This window comes from Coregonus clupeaformis, chromosome 29 (genome assembly GCF_020615455.1).
Source record: "Coregonus clupeaformis isolate EN_2021a chromosome 29, ASM2061545v1, whole genome shotgun sequence".
Taxonomy (NCBI): domain Eukaryota; kingdom Metazoa; phylum Chordata; class Actinopteri; order Salmoniformes; family Salmonidae; genus Coregonus; species Coregonus clupeaformis.
Genome location: NC_059220.1, coordinates 30,304,507 through 30,324,442, shown reverse-complemented (window position 1 = coordinate 30,324,442; position 19,936 = coordinate 30,304,507). Strand labels below are relative to the sequence as shown.

The window sequence follows — 19,936 nt, the reverse complement described above, 5'->3', positions numbered from 1 at the left end:
TACATAGGGTTCATTCAGCCAGGATGACATAAATCATCCATCCTAAAAGCCCTGTTCATGGGGGAGGTTCATGAACAGGCCATGTCACCTCATGAAGTCCGCCCACACCATAAAAATCACAGTGATACTCCCCCACAGCGCGTTTGGGAGAGTTCAAGCATGTCTAAAGACTATGTGAGATACACTGGTCCATGAGAGCATTGGAGGTAACTTCCTGCATGTGTCTGTGACAGGCTAAGGTAGCCCCTGGGTGAACTGTAGAGATATCCACCTGGGCCTCTCACACAGGCCATGGAGGCCAAGGGGTCTGCTACAGTACACCACAGCAAAGCTGCAACAGGCATCCCTGGAGCACAAGGCTAACTCCACACAAAAACCTTCACTTCAAACGCCTCCGTGGGAAACGTCTACCCTCAGCTCCCCCTCTCCTCCTCCTCCACACCCAGGGTGAGACCCAAAACAGTAAATCACCGGGCCGCTGAAATCCCAGACATCGGCGAGGCAATCGGCACTCAGGGAACGGAAATTACTCGATGCAATAACCTTTCAAAAGCGGCACCTGCAGTCTCAACAGCCACTTTCACTATGGGTATAAAATGTAAAGCCTGTTTATCAATTGTTGGGATACCCTGGAGAAAGAAACTGTCAAAAAGAAGCTTGGCACTGTGCTACTCTCTGTTGGGTCTTTAACTAACCCCTTTCTATAAATCTGATATAAATAGACCCTTAACAATCTGACCGCCCATGGCCAAATCAAACACATTTAATCTAGAAGGATGTTTGGTAATTCACTACTTTTTAAGGGGAGGTAAATATCTTATATGTGGCAGTGAAGGAGAGCACCGTACCAGCTCCTCAACCCACCGTGCACTAATCCTCCACAGGATGTACACACAGACAGTATGCGCTCCCGCTGGGGGGGTGGGGGGTGGGTGACTGGAACCAGATGGCCAGGGGAATAATGTAGCCTGCGGAATGGTGGCATATGCTTTTTAAAGAGCACCAGAAGTTTTTATGAAACTGTAAACGCAGAGGCTGCGATTAACGTTAAACACCACCATGGTTGGGGGTCTCCTCATTAGCTAACCTGAAGAGTGGGGGGGGGGGGGTACTGTGTTCAGACAGGCTACTGGCTTCAGGGTGATGTCATATCATAGCCCCCCCCTTCTCCCCAGCTCTCATAACCCCCTGCTCCTTTACTTAATCCTACATGTGTATGCCCACAGGCTAGTCTGCCCTGAGTGGAAAGAGCTATGGGTTGGTAAGGGAGCTGGAGCGAGAGAGAGAGAGAGGAAAAGGGAGAGAGGGAAAGGGCGAGAGAGCATGCATACCTGTTGAACTGTGGTGGTGAGGTCCAGACACAGCTGAATGATCTTATTCTTGGTGGTGGTGAAGTCACTGATCCCAGTCAGGGGCGTCCTGCAACCAGAGAGAAGATTGAGAGGCCATTTTAGCATTACATCCTCAGGTCATGTTCCTGACCACACGGAGATGCAGTAGCTGTCAGGAGAGCTGGATAAGGGGGTAAATCTCACAGTGGAACAACAGAGTGACATAGAGCCACTAGGATGCTGTTAATAGGGAAAGAACAGTACTGGTGAACCTTGCTCTGCTTTCTGTGTGTCTGGGGTAGAAGGCTCTGTGGTCAAAGACAGTGGTTGGAAGGAACACAGTGTGTCGCCATATTGGAGCTTCCTTCTCCATTCCTCCTCTCAAACACGCACCCCTGAACTCCAAAAACACAGCTCTCTAACGCTATCCCCTCAACCACAGTGGGGCCCCCAAATATGTTGGGAGATCATCATATTATATACATTTTGGATCTGGAAACAAACCTCAGAAAAAACAAAAATAAGGTCAACATGGTAACATGACTACTACTACTTTCAGAAAATACTACTTTTGGTTAAGTTCATTGACAGAGAGTGATCTTTAAAACAAATGCTATGAAAATAATCTGCATCATACATGAGCAGTACATTATGTCTAGATTGACTCTGAAATCTCATCTGGATATTATCTGGACAATGACTAGACAGAGGTAAAGGAAACCTCCAGACTTGTATCCAATTTTATTCATATGTCCTCAAACCCTTTCTAGTAAACTCTCCTGAGAGAGAAGAGCTGTGTTTCTGCTATAGTCTGTAAAGGCTGAGGAAAACCAATGCCTGTAATGTGTAGCGTAGCAGCATATTCTAGTCATGAGGTGATTCAGTGAGCTCAATGACTCCTATGCGTAGGAAATTCTAACATTACAGCTAACCCCAATGGCAGTCCGTGAGCTAGAATGTATATAGCAGATTTTATGTAGCTAGGACTCTCGTATTTTACGGCAGCTATGCAAAGTTACCATGGAGGTTAGGTCTTACCTGTCCAGCCAGGCCAGCAGGCTCTTGGCGGCTCCGATGAGCTCCACTACAGAGGTTAGGAAGTCGTTGGGAGGTTTCCGGGATGTGCTGCCATCGTACGTCGGGCTCTTCCTGCGGTCTGACGTGGACATGTGCAGGCCGTTGGTGGCCGCTCTCATCCTCAACACCAGACCCTTTAGGTTGTCTGTCTCCACTCCGTAGTTCTGAGAGGGGAAGAAAGGAGAGAAGATTTGAGTTTGAGAGGTTATCGTTTTAGTGTTAGTCATAGAAGAAAGTGTACAGTATGTTACAGTGAATGTCAATCAATGTCATAGCAGCCACATTCTTGGTCGGAACAGTTTATCCAGATGTTTACGGCTCTAGATTTCATTTCACAGACAAACATGTTGTTTCCTGCAGAGTAAATGTGGGTTATTCATTGTAATGCTCTATGACACACACGATTTAAGAGGCCATGTCTCTCTCGGTACCTCTGGGGTGAAATTCCCCTGCATTCTTTATGTCCATCTCTGGCTCAAGGCGTCACCCCAGATTCCCACACCGGATTCCCATAAAGCAGGCAAAGTTTGCATTCCTGATCCAGGCTATGTCCTCCTTGCGCATTCCACTAATTTACAGACCCTTCACACAGACAAAAATAAGGGGCTTCAGGGGTCATGAGCAGCAGACAGACATATAATGTATAATGCTCTGTCTACTGTTCATTCCTTTGATTCCTATTGCCCTTACAACCCTGACCTGCTCCAGGGAAAGTGATTAGGCAAATGATTGACAGACACACCAAACCTAGTTTTCACTTCAACTGTGTAGAAAGAGATTTTCTCTTTCAGAGTTAACGACCCTGAAAATACCAAGCTGATATAAATGGGTCCTATTGGCCAAATGAAATCCCTTATTCGAGGCCAATGTTATGCCCTGTACATTGTAATACTTCTGACAGCCAACTTTCTAGCTATGCCCACAACTTCCGGACTTCATAGCATTCCCAGAAAGCATGGATTATTAGTTTTACACTTAAGACATGACTCTGCCGTTATGCTGTGAATTTGTGAATATTTCCTGTTGTATAATATATTTTATACATTAGTTTATACTGGATTAAGCATTGGATTGTTAGTTATGCTCCAACTTTCCCTGATAGCTGATATGGGAATGAATACACAAGTAGGATATCAAACTGGGACAATGTTTTAGGTTACACTGGCAAGTATAAGAATATTTGCCAGGGCATATTTTGGTAAAATTATAAATCTGATTATTTCACATGCAGATGTGGGAAGCTAAAAAGGCTAGCTAGCTTGCTATGTTTTTAGCCAGGCTAAAGCCAGCTAGCCAGACTGCCAGCTAGCTACTACAGTAGCAAGGGAAGGCGACACTTCTTTGCTTTCACAAAATGAAAAGACAGACATTTTTTACTTTGATACTTGTGAATGGGAGTGGGACCAGAGAGGATATTGTGTTATCATCTGTGTTATCAAAAATCCCACTCCACCCTCATGCAGGCAGGTACATCAAAGGAGTGAAGCTTGTAGTAACCTTAACCAGGGCCTGACTACCGCATTTGGGTCACCAAATTGGAAGTTTTATGCTATTCTACACATTTTGTCACGAGGCTAAGAGAAAATGTTGCAGTTTTAAAGCCAATTTCCTGCAAATTCTACACTTTTTGCCATGTGGCCGATTTTTGTTTTTGCTGTTTTATAGCTCATTTCATGCTTTTGTTCACATTTTGCCATTAAGCTTAGAGAATTGTGCAGTTTTAAAGCTAATTTCCTGCAATTCTACACATTTTGCCATCATATGCTATCTGAGGGCACTCGACCTCAAGGGGGCCCTGGGGGGCACGTGCCCTGTGTGCCCGTTTGGTAATAAGTCCCTGACCGTAACACAGATTCTGGTCAGGTTCAGACTGTAATGCTCTTATCAAACGTCACAGCAGCTACATTCATCATGACGTCAGTCAGCTGCTTGCTCTGGTTAGTGTAGCACTGCATTAAAAACACTTCTACATTTTACATTTTAGTCTGGCCAAGTTCTTCTCCTCCGCCCCCCCCCAAAAAAATAAACAAATAAAAGTAAGATGGCTCACAGGGTGTTGCATCCATGCCAGCCTCGCTGGCCTAAGCCTGACTGGCATGCTAACGGCTAAATACGCTAAAGAGCAGAAAATAGCCTGTGCTCGCTCGGCCCAGCTCCACACTGAGGAAACCTGTAAGTGATCAGCAGCTAACTCCACTCAGCTGACGTTTTATATTAGGAGCATTTACTCAGGAACAGATTATATATTACTTACCTCATCCTAGAGTTGTCCCCAACGAGCTGCATGGGGCTGAGGTAGCAATCAATCAAATTGATTTATAAAGCCCTTTTTAAAATCAGCAGATGTCACAAAGTGCTATACAGAAACCCTGTCTAAAACCCCAAACAGCAAGCAATGCAGATGTAGAAGCACGGTGGCTAGGAAAATCCTGTGCAAACTCACAACACGTACAATTTCCCTCATCTCACTTAGTAAATCAAACATCCAAATTGCTCTTTCAGAGGTCCACCGAGACACGAAGAGCCTCAGGTCATTATGGGAACCTCATTAACTTTAGGCAGATTTATACTTGGAGAAGAAATTGAGAAAAGATGCATCTAAATATCTCAGACACTCTAAAACCCAACACTGGTCCATGAAAAGACACACAGCAACTGTGTTGCACCAAAACAGATATAGTGAGACTTTGACACTAAGCTGTGGAGAGCCAGTTAAGATCAAACAGCACTCCTGGCTTTGTCATTAGCGGGCTAATCACACACAGAAACACCAGCTCTGACTGCTACGCAGATGTTCAATACCTCCCCGTCACATAGCTGTAGCAACTTATAGGAATAGTGACAAGGTGAATAATGTGTATTTCAAATCAAATTCACTACATTTCAATCAGTCTTATTATGGGCACTGCTTAGCTAGCATCGAGAAAGCAGAGAAGTGACTGTTGTGAAAAGGATCTGCTTGGGCCTCCAGATAGGCCCTGTATCCTGACATGGACATGGAGAAGTGTTCACAGGAGACCTGAGGAGGGCTATCACAACAGGTTCTTCCTGCCCCTCACTGCAGGGGCCCAACGGTACGCATCACCTGACACCACCAGAGAAACACAGCAGGAACATGTCCCAAGATGGGCGTTCCCACACCCCACCCCCATCAATCAGCCAGGTGGGGGCCACATCTGTTTCCTGCTCCTGAAGAGAGAGTCTGGTACGCTCCTCCAAGGGACAGGTCCACAGTGGACAGTAAAACACCACACAGCAGTTTCCACCGCACTACTTTGCCGCTTCACCTTTAATATCTACTCCTGGAAAAAACAGAGGTGTTGGGTTTCAAGATGGGTTTCTGCAGAAGTCATCATGGTTTTGAGAGTCCCAGTTTGAATAATTAACATGTTCTTCCTCTGTCTCCAGAGACCAGTTTTCTCAGATGGCTTTTGCCTGGTGTGAGCTGTAATCTGAGTGGTACTGAAGGGCTACATTAACTCAGCCAGTCTAACATCCTGCTGAGGGGAAGGGACTGTGGCTCCATGACCAGTACAGGGGATATCTGGTCTACCGTGAAAGGACTGCTGTATGACCACAAAGAGAAGAGATGGACTGTTTGACCCAACAGCGAGAGGGTCTGGTGTTTGTCAGCTGGTTGTTCCACTCATAAGCTGTGACCTCTCCCCAGTTAAATTTAATTGAAACGAGGGTCTGTCTTCCTCCTGTGTGGCCAGTGAGACCGGGGCCTCTGTTAATAAGGAGAGCCACAGCAGATCAGCATGACCAGCTTGTTTACCCAGGGTTCCTCAATCAGGGGTGCGAGGAGCGTTTCCGTGTCACTGATGGCCCGGCATTCCAAACCCAGGTTCACTAGCGGGGGAAACGAGTACGACTAAACATCCTCTCTGATCCTCTGTCTGAATGACATAACATAATCATCCTCTCCTAACAGACTCAACTTACTTCGAGAAATAACAAAGGCTCTGGACTGGGAGAAGATTTGTTAAAGATAACACACGCTGGGGAAACACGAGGGAATAGAGGTTAAATTTATGAAGCCCATCAAGAGAAAACAATGAGGCTTCACTAAATCGCTGGCTCTGGGGGTAAGCAGAAATCTGGGCCCAATTACCCTGAGCATAGAGGAAGGGATTCTGGACTCAGTGTTGGGGAGTAGTGAACTACATTTAGTTCAACTAGTAATTTAATTACATTTGGCAGTAGCTTGGTGGTAGTTGAACTATATTCAAATATTGATAGTGTTGCCATGTAGTGGTGTAGCTAACTACTGGAACTACACACTACTTTTTTTTTTAGCAAAAATAAAATATGGGTGAAGTAGGCAAGAACGTCCTTTCTTTTTCAGCATCAGACCTGCCCAACTCTCACTTCAAACACTTTTTGTGTGCCCAATTCTCACTTGTTGTGTTTAATAGGCTAAATTACATTCTGTTAACATCTGACTCCAGAGTGATCTGTTCTTGCAATTTGTAGTCTATGACATTTCAGATTTAGATAAAAAAATTCACAAAGTACTTTTTCTAAGTAACTTCAGTTAAGTAAGCTATATTTTTCTTAAGGCTAGCTTTAGTGTAGCTTAACTTCTTCCAGTGTGAAGTCATTGGTAGCTTGGTAAACTATATTTTCAGAGTAGCATCCCCAACACTGTCTGGACTGAAGGATGTACGGTATTATACATAACATATGACACAGATTCATCATAGCATAAGCATTACCCTTTCCCTCTGTAAAAAGCGTTTCCATGTGTCCGTTCCCAATGGTCACAGTATCACAGTTACTGCCTAGGGTCTTATCTCTTCAAGCTGTTATCACCATCACTGCTCCAGAGAGGGATGCTCAGACACTATCCAACAACACTTCCCAATGAATATTCCCTAGAGATGATGAATCAAGGAACAACAGGCTTCAGAGGTCCGTCTCCGGCCTTGTGTCGGATTATCCCAGGATCAGGATCCCACAGCTGGACATAGACATGGGGCTCAGGGCACTCAGACTGGCAGCTACCATGCTGGGGTTAATCAATGTGCCGCTCTCCCCATCTGAATCTCAACCTTAAACATCAGAAGCAAACTAACCAGGATCAGATGTCAAGGGCAAGAACCCCACTCATGTTGAACCATAGACCACACCAGGCTCCTCTGGCATTTAGGTGGTGGGTATTTAGCAGTGCCAGCTAAGTGAGATCTGTTTGGGTAAAGTGAGCTGTTGGTCTACTGCTTAAAGTCATGAACTTCCTTTTCTACAGAATAAATGCAAGATCAGAGAGCATTGCAGGATAAAATCTAAAAGGACATGCTCTTTTTAGGAACTTGATAGAGGAAGAATCTGTAGTGCGAGCCATTTTAAAGGAGCATAAGGATTTCACACAAAAAAACGCTGACACTGATCAAAACTTAAGACCGCAATCTGGGCTGACACAGGAAACGATAAAAAACCAAATCAATCCCATCTGTTTGAAAACCTGGTTCTGTTTCAGTCTGAGCTTGGTGAATGTTTTAGGAGCGCCTCTCTCCCTCTCTCTGAGCTTTAAGACAGTCGTGTTGACCATAACTCTTCTACTGGCAGCTCTTTTGATGGATGGCCGGTCGCCAGGCTAGAAGGCCGCATCGGCATTCCCATGAGCCACTGGGGTGCGAGACAAGGCTGAGGCCAGGAGTGCACTGGGAATGTAACAGCTGACCTGACATTTCGCCCTCTCTCTGTGTGTGTGTGTGTTTGTGTTTGTGAGAGAAACAGAAGGATAGAGATACACCCATTTCTTCTCTTCATTCCCTTCATGTCCTGTCAAACAGGTCTAAGTGATGTGATTCCCCATCTGACCACTACTAGTCATCAGCTCAAATCTAACCACCACACCAGACCTGGAGCCCATAGAGCCTGATTAAAAAGCCTGATTTCCCTCCACCTGGACTGAAATAGAGCTTTTCCTACTCTAATGTCCTGGAGCAGTGTTCCACACCCTACTGAGTACTGTGAGAAATTAGAGATTCTGCACCACTGGTTCCTTTGGTTGCCAACTACAATCTGGGCCTATTTCAAACACACACACAGGCACCGAGAGAGCGAGGAAAGGGACAGCAGGGCTGATGACCTTAGCTCCATCTCCAGAGATTCTCACTGAACAACCAGCAAGCTCCTGGTCCTAGCATCCGTAATTTCACACAAGGGCTTTCATGATCTGTCATGATCTTATTTTAAACGAGAAACAACCTATTGACCTGCAGGAGAGAGAGAGACATGTGAGCACCATGTACGTACCAGAGCACAGAGCAGGTCGACGGCCTCCAGCACCAGCTCCTGGTGTCCGATGCGGGCCACACCCAGCTCCTCTAGGTCCTGATGGGAGATCTTCAGCAGCTGCTCCCCGCTGATCTTCTCCCGCTCAAAGTTAGGCACATACTGCTGCAGGCTGTCATCCAGGCCTGGACACAGAGATGGGGAAGGAGAGAACGAGAGTAACTACCTTGATGAGACAAAGAGCACCTATAAGAAATACCTTTTAACATGAAATAACTGTAAAAGCAGTGGTTTTTATGCAGGCCTCTATTACATTGAGTGATACAGAGCCCTACCCACATGAATCTCCCTAAAGACGCAACAGGATCTGTGGAAGTCGGTCTCCCCATGTCTTGACACAAGCCCAGTTCTAATAATGGACCTGATGACATACGGGCAGCTGTGTAGTACACAGACCAATAGCACAGAGAGAGAAACAGGTGCATCAGATCTATCACCAAGATAAACACACCATAAACAGAAGAGCGGTTACGTTCCTAAGTCTGTTGGGCCAGTTAAAGAATGGACGGCTCTTTGTCCGATTACAGTTGGGGGATGTCTCTTAGCTGCTTTTTAAACCCCACACTGTTGGATGAGTTAACTATCACAATCCCAGCCACTTTGCCCACTCAAGGAAAAACAATCCATACTACATTACAGTCACACCTACTAAGGGCTCAGCTGGATCAATTGGTCCAATGCAATGCTGTTTTCATAATTTAACCCCCCCCCCCCAAGAGAGCCAAACACAAATGCTTCTTGTTCATAATAAACCATTATTTATTTATTTTTTTGGGGGGGGGTAAACACCATCTAGTCCATCAATGAGGGCACAGAGAGGGGGCAGCTGCACAGCTATGGCCCTGAGCCCTGGCCCTCTGAATGGCCTGTCAGCTGCACAACCCCCCTGATCCCGACAGATGTACACACACACACACAGGGATGCACACACACAGACGCAGAGACGTGCTGTGAGTATGGCCATCCAAAACCCATCCATTTCTCTATTGACAAGTAGTCAAGGAAAGAGCTTTGGTTTCGTACATTCTTTCCAGTCTACACTGCAGCCATATCAACCACTCTCCATATATGAATTCACTATGTTGAGCATCAAGTGTGTGCAGATGGGGTATGTTCTGTGGTTGGGAGCCATCTTTATGCCATCTTTTATACCTCATATTTTCACACCTGTGTGGCATTCAATGTGTGTGTATGGTGTGCTGTTGCTACAGCAACGTGTGTGTGTGTGTGTGTGTCAGTGTGGTGAATGGCTTAGTGCTGCAGGAGATCCGGTTGCAGATACCAGAACAGACTGTTAATTTGTCTGGACTGCAGAGCAGAGACAGTGGCTCCCAGGACAGACCACAGAGACTGCTGTGCCAATCACATTTCTACTGGATTGCAGCAAGAGTAGCATATGCTGCTGTGACTGTCCCCTTCTCTCACCTCACATACACACTGGCACATTCTGTACAGTCATAGAAACAATTACATTCACATGGGCCTATATTCAAAACGCACCAACACGGAACAGCCAAGTCTTTCACAAAATACTAAATGCTACAAATGTGCAGAAGAATCTCTTTAACAGTCCATTAACTGTGCTTTTTACATGGAAGTTCCTTTTTAACAACCTCTTATAAAACCCCAAAATGATAGAAAGTCTGCAAGGCTTCTGCAAAGGAATCTCAGTGAAATCAAACTGCTCAACTATAACCCATAACGCAACCAGTCAAGTTCACTTACTGTCTAAACATTTTTCACATTCCTGGGTTGAGAATTCCCAGGGCAGACTTTACGCAATTTGGGCTTAATCCCTAAAATGGACTGAGTTTTGGCAGCACAGAGTGAGCTCACTTCAAAGGCCCAGTGGAGGGGAGTATGAGAGGGACCCGGTGAGGGCTGTGCAGCGGAGGGGGACTGAACGCAGCCCAACACAAACACAGCCTCAGCCTCTGACTGGGCCAGCTGCTGGTAATGGGATTAAAGAGAAACAAAAAAGAATGGAAACACAGGCCTAAGGTTTCTCCTTCCTGCATTACCCTCGGCGTGTTAAGAAGGCATTTCCTGTGGAATGATGCCATCCTTCTGCGGAATATCTCTACGGACAAGTTAAGAAGGGGAGAGGGGAAGGCAAACTAAGTTCGGGCTACCAGGCCTGCTCTGGCTTTTCCTTCCCATACTTAAGCAATTCTGAGATTAACTTCTCCTGAACGGCCTAAGGGCCTATTACAAAGCTTTGGGTAGACAAGCAAAACATCTTCCCAAAGGAGAACTTCCCTTCCACCTTCAATACCTACAGTTGAAGTCGGAAGTTTACATACACTTAGGTTGGAGTCATTAAAACTTGTTTCAACCATTCCACAAATTTCTTGTTAACAAACTATAGTTTTGGCAAGTCGGTTAGGACATCTACTTTGTGCATGACACAAGTACTTTTTCCAACAATTGTTTACAGACAGATTATTTCACTTATAATTCACTGTATCACAATTCCAGTGGGTCAGATGTTTACATACACTAAGTTGACTGTGCCTTTAAACAGCTTGGAAATTTCCAGAAAATAGCTTTAGAAGCTTCTGATAGGCTAATTGACATCATTTGAGTCAATTGGAGGTGTACCTGTGGATGTATTTCAAGGCCTACCTCAGTGCCTCTTTGCTTGACATCATGGGAAAATCGAAAGAAAATCAGCAAAGACCTCAGAAAAAAATTTGTAGACCTCCACAAGTCTGGTTCATCCTTGGGAGCAATTTCCAAACGCCTGAAGGTACCACGTTCATCTGTACAAACAATAGTACGCAAGTATAAACACCATGGGACCACGCAGCCGTCATACCGCTCAGGAAGGAGACGTGTTCTGTCTCCTAGAGATGAACATACTTTGGTGCGAAAAGTGCAAATCAATCCCAGAACAACAGCAAAGGACCTTGTGAAGATGCTGGAGGAAACAGATAAAAAAAGTATCTATATCCACAGTAAAACAAGTCCTATATCAACATAACCTGAAAGGCCGCTCAGCAAGGAAGAAGCCACTGCTCCAAAACCGCCATAAAAAAGCCAGACTACGGTTTGGAGAAATGTCCTCTGGTCTGATGAAACGAAAATATAACTGTTTGGCCATAATGACCATCGTTATGTTTGGAGGAAAAAGGGGGGGTGTGACACTCTGGCTCCATGGACTTTGATTATTGAGCCAGGGTTGTTCATTTTCTTTTGGGTGTATTTCTATGTTGGTTTCTAGGTGTTCATTTCTATGTTGTGGTGGTTCTTGATTATTCATGTGACTCCCAATCGGAGGTAACGAGTGACAGCTGTCGGCTCGTTATCTCTGATTGGGAGCCATATTTAAACTGTTGTGGTTGCACTGTGTTTTTGTGGGTTTTTGTTCCGTTTTCGGTCTGTTGTACCGTGGACTTCATTTGAGTCGTCTTTTGTTTTGTATTTGGTTACTTTGATTAATAAAGTCATGTTTCTTGGACACGTTGCGCCTTGGTCATACTTGGACGACATAGACGACCGTGACAGAAAAACCCACCACAAAAAGACCAAGCAGCGTGTCAAGCGGCAACAGGACCTACCTACACAGGATTTATGGACTCCCATAAAGGATTCATGGACATGGGAGGAGATTCTGGATGGTAAGGGGCCTTGGGATCAACCGGGGAGAATATCGCCGTCCTCGTGAAGAGCGGGAGGCAGCTAGAGCCGAGAGGCGGCGATATGAGGAGGCAGCACGGAGGCAAGGCTGGAAGCCCGAGAGTACTACCCAAGAATTTCTTGGGGAGGAAGCGCCAGGTATGGAGAGAACGCTGGTGGATGTCCTCCTCGGCTGGGGACATATTACGCAGGAGGAGGCCGTCCGGTACCGGAGGGCGATGAAGGGGGAGAACCTGGCAGGAGAGGAGCAACGGCATCAGCAGGGCCATCGTCGGAAGGACGAGAGGCAACCCCCAAAAAATTTTGGGGGGGGGCACATGGCTTGGGCGGCTGGGCAGCAGGAGGCTGCCACAGGGAGACGTGGAGAGAAGGCTATCGGATTACGGGAGCCATTGGCGAGTAGAGGAAGGGAAGTTGTTGCGGCACGGCGTGAGAGACTGATGTGTGTTACCAGTCCGGTCCGGCCCGTTCCTGATCCCCAGTTAAAGCCAGTGGTGTGTGTTCCCAGTACGGACCGGCCTGTTCCTACTCCACGCATCAAGCCCACGGTGTGCGTCGCCAGTCCAGCCCGGCCTGTTCCTGCTCCACGCACAGAACCTACGGTGTGCGTCGCCAGCCCAGCCCGGCCTGTTCCTGCTCCACGCACAGAACCTACGGTGTGCGTCGCCAGCCCAGCCCGGCCTGTTCCTGCTCCACGCACAGAACCTACGGTGTGCGTCGCCAGCCCAGCCCGGCCTGTTCCTGCTCCACGCACAGAACCTACGGTGTGCGTCGCCAGCCCAGCCCGGCCTGTTCCTGCTCCACGCACAGAACCTACGGTGTGCGTCGCCAGCCCAGCCCGGCCTGTTCCTGCCACTCGCACCAAACCTACGGTGCGCGTCGCCAGCCCGACCCGGCCTGTTCCTGCCACTCGCACCAAACCTACGGTGCGCGTCGCCAGCCCGGTCCGGCCTGTTCCTGCCACCCGCACCAAGTCTACGGTGCGCGTCGCCAGCCCGACCCGGCCTGTTCCTGCCACTCGCACCAAACCTACGGTGCGCGTCGCCAGCCCGGTCCGGCCTGTTCCTTCTCCCCGCACTGGCCCTGAGATGCGTGTCCTCAGCCCGGTACCTCCAGTTCCGGCACCACGCACCAGGCCTACGGTGCGCCTCAGACGGCCAGAGTCTGCCGTCTGCCCAACGGCGCCTGAACTGCCCGTCTGCCCAACGGCGCTTGAACTGCCCGTCTGCCCAACGGCGCCTGAACTGCCTGTCTGCCCAACGGGGCCTGAACTGTCCGTCTGCCCAACGCCGTCTGAACTGCCCGTCTGCCCAACGGCGCCTGAACTGCCCGTCTGCCCAACGCCGTCTGAACTGTCCGTCGGCCAAGCGCCGCAGGAACTGCCCGTCTGTACTGAGCCTGCAAAGCCGCCCGTCTGCCATGAGCCTTCAGAGCCGTCCGCCAGACCGGAGCCGCTAGAGCCTTCCGCCAGACAGGATCAGCCAGAGCCTTCCGCCAGACAGGATCAGCCAGAGCCTTCCGCCAGACAGGATCAGCCAGAGCCTTCCGCCAGACAGGATCAGCCAGAGCCTTCCGCCAGACAGGATCAGCCAGAGCCTTCCGCCAGACAGGATCAGCCAGAGCCTTCCGCCAGACAGGATCAGCCAGAGCCTTCCGCCAGACAGAATCATACACCAGCTATGGAATCAGCAGGAGCCGACGCAGCCCATACTAGACTGGAAGCCCAGGTTCGGGGCCAGCAAGAGCAGCTCCTGCAGATGGGAGCCGCCCTGCTGGAGGTGATGACCGCAATCCGAGGCTGGGGTCCGCCTCCACCGCCAGCCGCCCAGCCAGCACCATCAGCCAGCCATGAGCAGCCAGATCCGTCAACCAGCCATGAGCAGCCAGATCCGTCAGCCAGCCATGAGCAGCCAGATCCGTCAGCCAGCCACGAGCAGCCAGATCCGTCAGCCAGCCACGAGCAGCCAGATCCGTCAGCCAGCCATGAGCAGCCAGATCCGTCAGCCAGCCATGAGCAGCCAGACCCGTCAGCCAGCCATGAGCAGCCAGATCCGTCAGCCAGCCATGAGCAGCCAGATCCGTCAGCCAGCCATGAGCAGCCAGACCCGTCAGCCAGCCATGAGCAGCCAGATCCGTCAGCCAGCCATGAGCAGCCAGATCCGTCAGCCAGCCACGAGCAGCCAGATCCGTCAGCCAGCCATGAGCAGCCAGATCCGTCAGCCAGCCATGAGCCGTCCAGCCAGGATCCGCCAGAGCCGTCCAGCCAGGATCCGCCAGAGCCGTCCAGCCAGGATCCGCCAGAGCCGTCCTGCCAGGATCCGCCAGAGCCGTCTAGCCAGGATCCGCCAGAGCCGTCTAGCCAGGATCCGCCAGAGCCGTCCAGCCAGGATCCGCCAGAGCCGTCCAGCAAGGATCCGCCAGAGCCGTCCAGCAAGGATCCGCCAGAGCCGTCCAGCCGGGATCCGCCAGAGCCGTCCAGCCCGGATCCGCCAGCCAGCCAGGATCAGCCAGAGCCAACCAGCCAGGATCCGCCATTCAGTCCGGAGCTGCCCCTTAGTCCGGTGCTGCCCCTTAGTCCGGTGCTGCCCCTTAGCCCGGTGCTGCCCCTTAGTCCGGTGCTGCCCCTTAGCCCGGTGCTGCCCCTTAGCCCGGTGCTGCCCCTTAGCCCGGTGCTGCCCCTTAGCCCGGTGCTGCCCCTTAGTCCGGTGCTGCCCCTGAGTCCGGTGATGCCTCTTAGTCCAGTGCTGCCCCTTAATCCTGTGGGGGTTTAGTTGGGGGTGGTCATTTGGAGGAGGCTACGTAAGCGGGTAGTGACTATGGTGGGGTGGGGACCACGACCAGTGCCAGAGCCGCCACCATGGACAGACGCCCACCCAGACCCTCCCCTAGACTGTATGCTGGTGCGCCCGGAGTTCGCACCTTTAGGGGGGTACTGTGACACTCTGGCTCCATGGACTTTGATTATTGAGCCAGGGTTGTTCATTTTCTTTTGGGTGTATTTCTATGTTGGTTTCTAGGTGTTCATTTCTATGTTGTGGTGGTTCTTGATTATTCATGTGACTCCCAATCGGAGGTAACGAGTGACAGCTGTCGGCTCGTTATCTCTGATTGGGAGCCATATTTAAACTGTTGTGGTTGCACTGTGTTTTTGTGGGTTTTTGTTCCGTTTTCGGTCTGTTGTACCGTGGACTTCATTTGAGTCGTCTTTTGTTTTGTATTTGGTTACTTTGATTAATAAAGTCATGTTTCTTGGACACGTTGCGCCTTGGTCATACTTGGACGACATAGACGACCGTGACAGGGGGCTTGCAAGCCGAAGAACACCATCCCAACCATGAAGCACAGGGGTGGCAGCATCATGCTGTGGGGGTGCTTTGCTGCAGTAGGGGCTGGTGCACTTCACAAAATAGATGACATCATGAGCAAGGACAATTATGTGGATATATTGAAGCAACATCTCAAGACATCAGTCAGGAAGTTAAAGCTTGGTCGCAAATGGGTCTTCCAAATGGACAATGACCCCAAGCATACTTCCAAAGTTGTGGCAAAATGGCTTAAGGACAACAAAGTCAAGGTATTGGAGTGGCCATCACAAAGCCCTGACCTCAATCCTATAGAAAATTTGTGGGCAGAACTGAAAAAGCGTGTGCGAGCAAGGAGGCCTACAAACCTGACTCAGTTACACCAGCTCTGTATTGTGGGAAGCTTGTGGAAGGCTACCCGAAACATTTGACCCAAGTTAAACAATTTAAAAGGCAATGCTACCAAATACTAATTGAGTGTATGTAAACTTCTGACCCACTGTGAATGTGATGAAATAAATTAAAGCTTAAATAAATCACTCTCTCTACTATTATTCTGACATTTCACATTCTTAAAATAAAGTGGTGATCCTAACTGACCTAAGACATGGAATTTTTACTAGGATTAAATGTCAGGAATTGTGAAAAACTGAGTTTAAATGTATTTGGCTAAGGTGTATGTAAACTTCCGACTTCAACTGTATATAAATTGCTTGATTCGTTTAAGTGTTTCTAATTTTCCAAATCCCTCTCCCAGAGCATTGCCATGACTTTGGAATTCTGGGTCAGATCACGGTACAGTCCAACCTGACGAGCCTGGCAGTCTAATTGGGAGAGTTTGAACAAAAGCTGCCACTTCAAAACAGCCTGTGTGTGTGGGGGGACCCAGGACCCGTCCCCTCAATGGGACTAATTGAGAGGGGAGAGAGTGGGAAACATGGGTACCCCCAGTCAGACTACATTATTCCCATAGGAACCACAGACAACATTATCCCAATAGGCATACAAGTCATACTTCATTTATCTCATAGGAACCACAGGGTGCATTTTCTCCCAGAGGCTTCAGGGACTCAAAAGGGACAATACCATGATCTCTCTGGCCTGTACTCTTGCCACATCCAGAAGAAAATACGCACTCTCTCACAGAGACCTGATAAAAGTTTATAGAGCGTAGATCAATGGCTACAGGGTGTGTGTGAGAAACTATCAACGTCCATTAAGGACATAAAAACAAGTGAGGGAGGTGGGTGTCACATTGTTGTGAATTGATGAAGGGGGTGGCAGTGGGGGAGTTTGTGAAAGCTCTTCAAAAGGCCAAACCAGGCTGAAACACTTTACAAACGTTTTAACGCTATCCTGAAAACAGCACTTAACATGCACTTAAATGCCAAAGCTGAGATGAAGTGTGAAGCAACATGCAGAAACACAGAAATACAAATTCTGTGTAACAAAAATGTTGTCCATTAAGCCAGGCTTCTCCTCATTTGAACATCTTATGGTCTGAGTGTGCGTAATAGTGACTCCAGCTGAGACTGCAACAATCCAATTGATTAAATGGTCCAGCATAAACATATGGTTCAAGCCAACTCACTGTGTTTTCATTGTAACATAATAGGAGGAAGGTCCGTTTCAAAATACTTTGAGTGATCGATTTTCACAATATAGGGGATGATTAGCAAACGTCGACCTGACGCCCCCAGTCTGTAATTACCCCACCCACTCTGGAGCAGGGGGCTGGATGGACAGGCACCTGCTGTTACTGTGGGGTCCTGCTGCCACCCGCTACACCCATTGATTGGTGCCTGGAACTACACTACATGACCAAAAGTATGTGGACACCTGTTCGTTGAACATCTCATTTCAAAAATGTTATATGGAGTTGGTCCCTCCTTTGCTGCTATAACAGCCTTCACTCTTCTGGGAAGGCTTTCCACTAGATGTTGCAACATTGCTGCGGGGACTTGCTTCCATTCAGCCGCAAGAGCATTAGTGAGGTCGGGCACTGATGTTGGGCGATTAGGCCTGGCTCACAGTCGGCGTTCCAATTCATCCCAAAAGGTGTTCAATGGGGTTGAGGTCAGGGCTCTGTGCAGGCCAGTCAAGTTATTCCACACCAATCTCGACAAACCATTTCTGTATGGACCTCGCTTTGTGCACGGGGGCATTGTCATGCTGAAACAGGAAAGGGCCGTTGTTGATCCTAGACATTTCCACTTCACAATAACAGCACTTACAGTTGACCTGGGCAGCTCTAGCAGGGCAGAAATTTGACAAACTGACTTGTTGGAAAGGTGGCATCCTATGACGGTGCCACATTGAAAGTCACTAAGCTCTTCATTCCACAGTCAATGTTTCCTATGGAGATTGCATGGTTGTGTGTTCGATTTTATACACCTGTCAGCAACGGGTGTGGCTCAAATAGCCGAATCCATAATCCATAATTTGAAGAGGTGTCCACATACTTTTGTATATATTGTGTATGTAGAACAGGTTATCAACACAACAGCTTTAGTCCAAAGTTGACATGAGTTGACGTACAGACATGCAGGATTCTGGACAGCTGGGAAAGCAAAGATCCCAGAGCCAGAGGCTCCGTTTGGACTGTAGAAATGGATCTGGATCACACTGAAGGCCATGGAACTGCAGCCTCCTTAAGGCTAAAAGCACAGGTTTTTGGCAATGTAAACAGTGAGTCTATCCTCTCGGCCTATAACGGCCTGGCTAGTCCTGTGATAATCCTAACATTTCCTGGTTCACATCCGTACAGAAGCACTCAAAACCGCAGGTTTCCTTTCAGTAGCCAGAATATGACAGTACAGGGAGAATCGAGGAATGACCAGGCGATTCAGACATTGGAAATGCTCTGAAGTAGAGACAAAAACAAAAGTCTAGCTGTCATTATACTGCAAGACATTTAGAAGCAGATGTCATGTGTAAGGTAATTTACTGTAGGCTACAATGAGAGCAGGAAGTAAATCTGAATACCTTAGAGTGTGTGTCCTATTACAGAAGACCACACAAACATGCAATTAGATAATCCAGGTCTTGTCCTTACAGGCCCAGTGCAGTCAAAAACATGATTTCCACACTACGAGGATGGAATAATACTGTGAAATTGTGAAAATTATGATGATGCACTTTTAGTGTAAGAGCTCTTTGAAAAGACCACCTGAAATTTCAGCCTGTTTTGGTGGGATGGCGCTTTGGCCTGCTTGGTGACATTACCAGGCGGTAAATTAGTTAATAACCAATAAGAGTTCCAAACCTCTCTGCCAATATCAGCTATTTTTCAATTTTCCCCTTCCCACTGAGACCACTCCCAGACAGTCCTAGCAAAATTCTTGCTTTAGAAATTGCTCTTTGCTAAGAAGCTATTTTTGCTTATTTTTTAGCATTTTAATTGAAAACAAATCACAATAAGGTACTTAATTGTTACCCAGAAATTATTTGATATTGAGATAAAAATGGCTGTATTGGACCTTTAAGTCTCTTTCTTCTCTGAAGCAGACCTGCAGACCTTGATCATATCACTGGTAAATCCTACATAATTGATTATGTGCTGCAGCTTTAGGATGATCTGCACATCTGTTCCTTCCAACAGTATACGAACACACTGGTACATGCTCACATGCATGTTCACACACACACCCACCCCCCTCCTCCTCCTCTCTCTCGCTCTCCCAACACCAGTCTCACATCCGCCACCAGGCACAGTGTATAGACTCAAGCAGACCTAGCTTGGGTTCTCAGGGGTTTGATTACATGGAAGAGAACACACTCTCACCTCCCACCGAAAGAAAGAGCCTGCCCTCCTCCTCCTCCTCCTCCTCCTCCTCTCCCCCCCCGCCTCCCCTCTCAGTTTTCCCAGTGGGGGCCCTGGCCATCTGCCCCCTCCCCATTCTATCCCTGGTCCTACCCTGCCAGGGCTGGACAGTGGGAAAGCTGCTGGGTGTACAATAACAGGGCCACTGTAACTCTTCGTCTTCTTATTTAGCTTGGCAAACCCGTGGGGAATCTGAGGAATTCAGCCATTGTTCTCAGGAGGAGTTCCATTGTGGGAATTCCAGCACAATGGCTGTGGCCAGCCTGGGCTGTAATTAGAAGGAAAAAAACAGAGACAGACTGCTAAGCTTTCCTCTGATGCATGACTTCTCATCACAGGAGCAAAACAAAACCCATACAAAACACAGTGGCCAGTGTGAAAGGCACAGTTGAGCAACAACAGTACCATCCCCACTGAGCATCTAACCCCAACTGTGCATGTTGAGCTTTTATAAGCTATATCAC

At 48.1% G+C, this 19,936-nt stretch overlaps 1 protein-coding gene across 2 annotated transcripts in view; it reads right to left on the bottom strand.

The window, feature by feature from the left end:
* LOC121545025 (connector enhancer of kinase suppressor of ras 3) overlaps positions 1-19,936 on the bottom strand; it is an 81,392-nt gene that overhangs the window by 43,622 nt on the left and 17,834 nt on the right. For both annotated transcript variants that reach the window (XM_041855355.2, XM_041855354.2), the window contains exons 2-4: positions 8,670-8,833; positions 2,370-2,572; positions 1,332-1,419 (exon numbers count right to left, since the gene is read on the bottom strand). In XM_041855355.2, the coding sequence (XP_041711289.2) occupies positions 1,332-1,419; positions 2,370-2,572; positions 8,670-8,833 (455 nt within the window). The remainder of the gene's footprint in view (positions 1-1,331; positions 1,420-2,369; positions 2,573-8,669; positions 8,834-19,936) is intronic.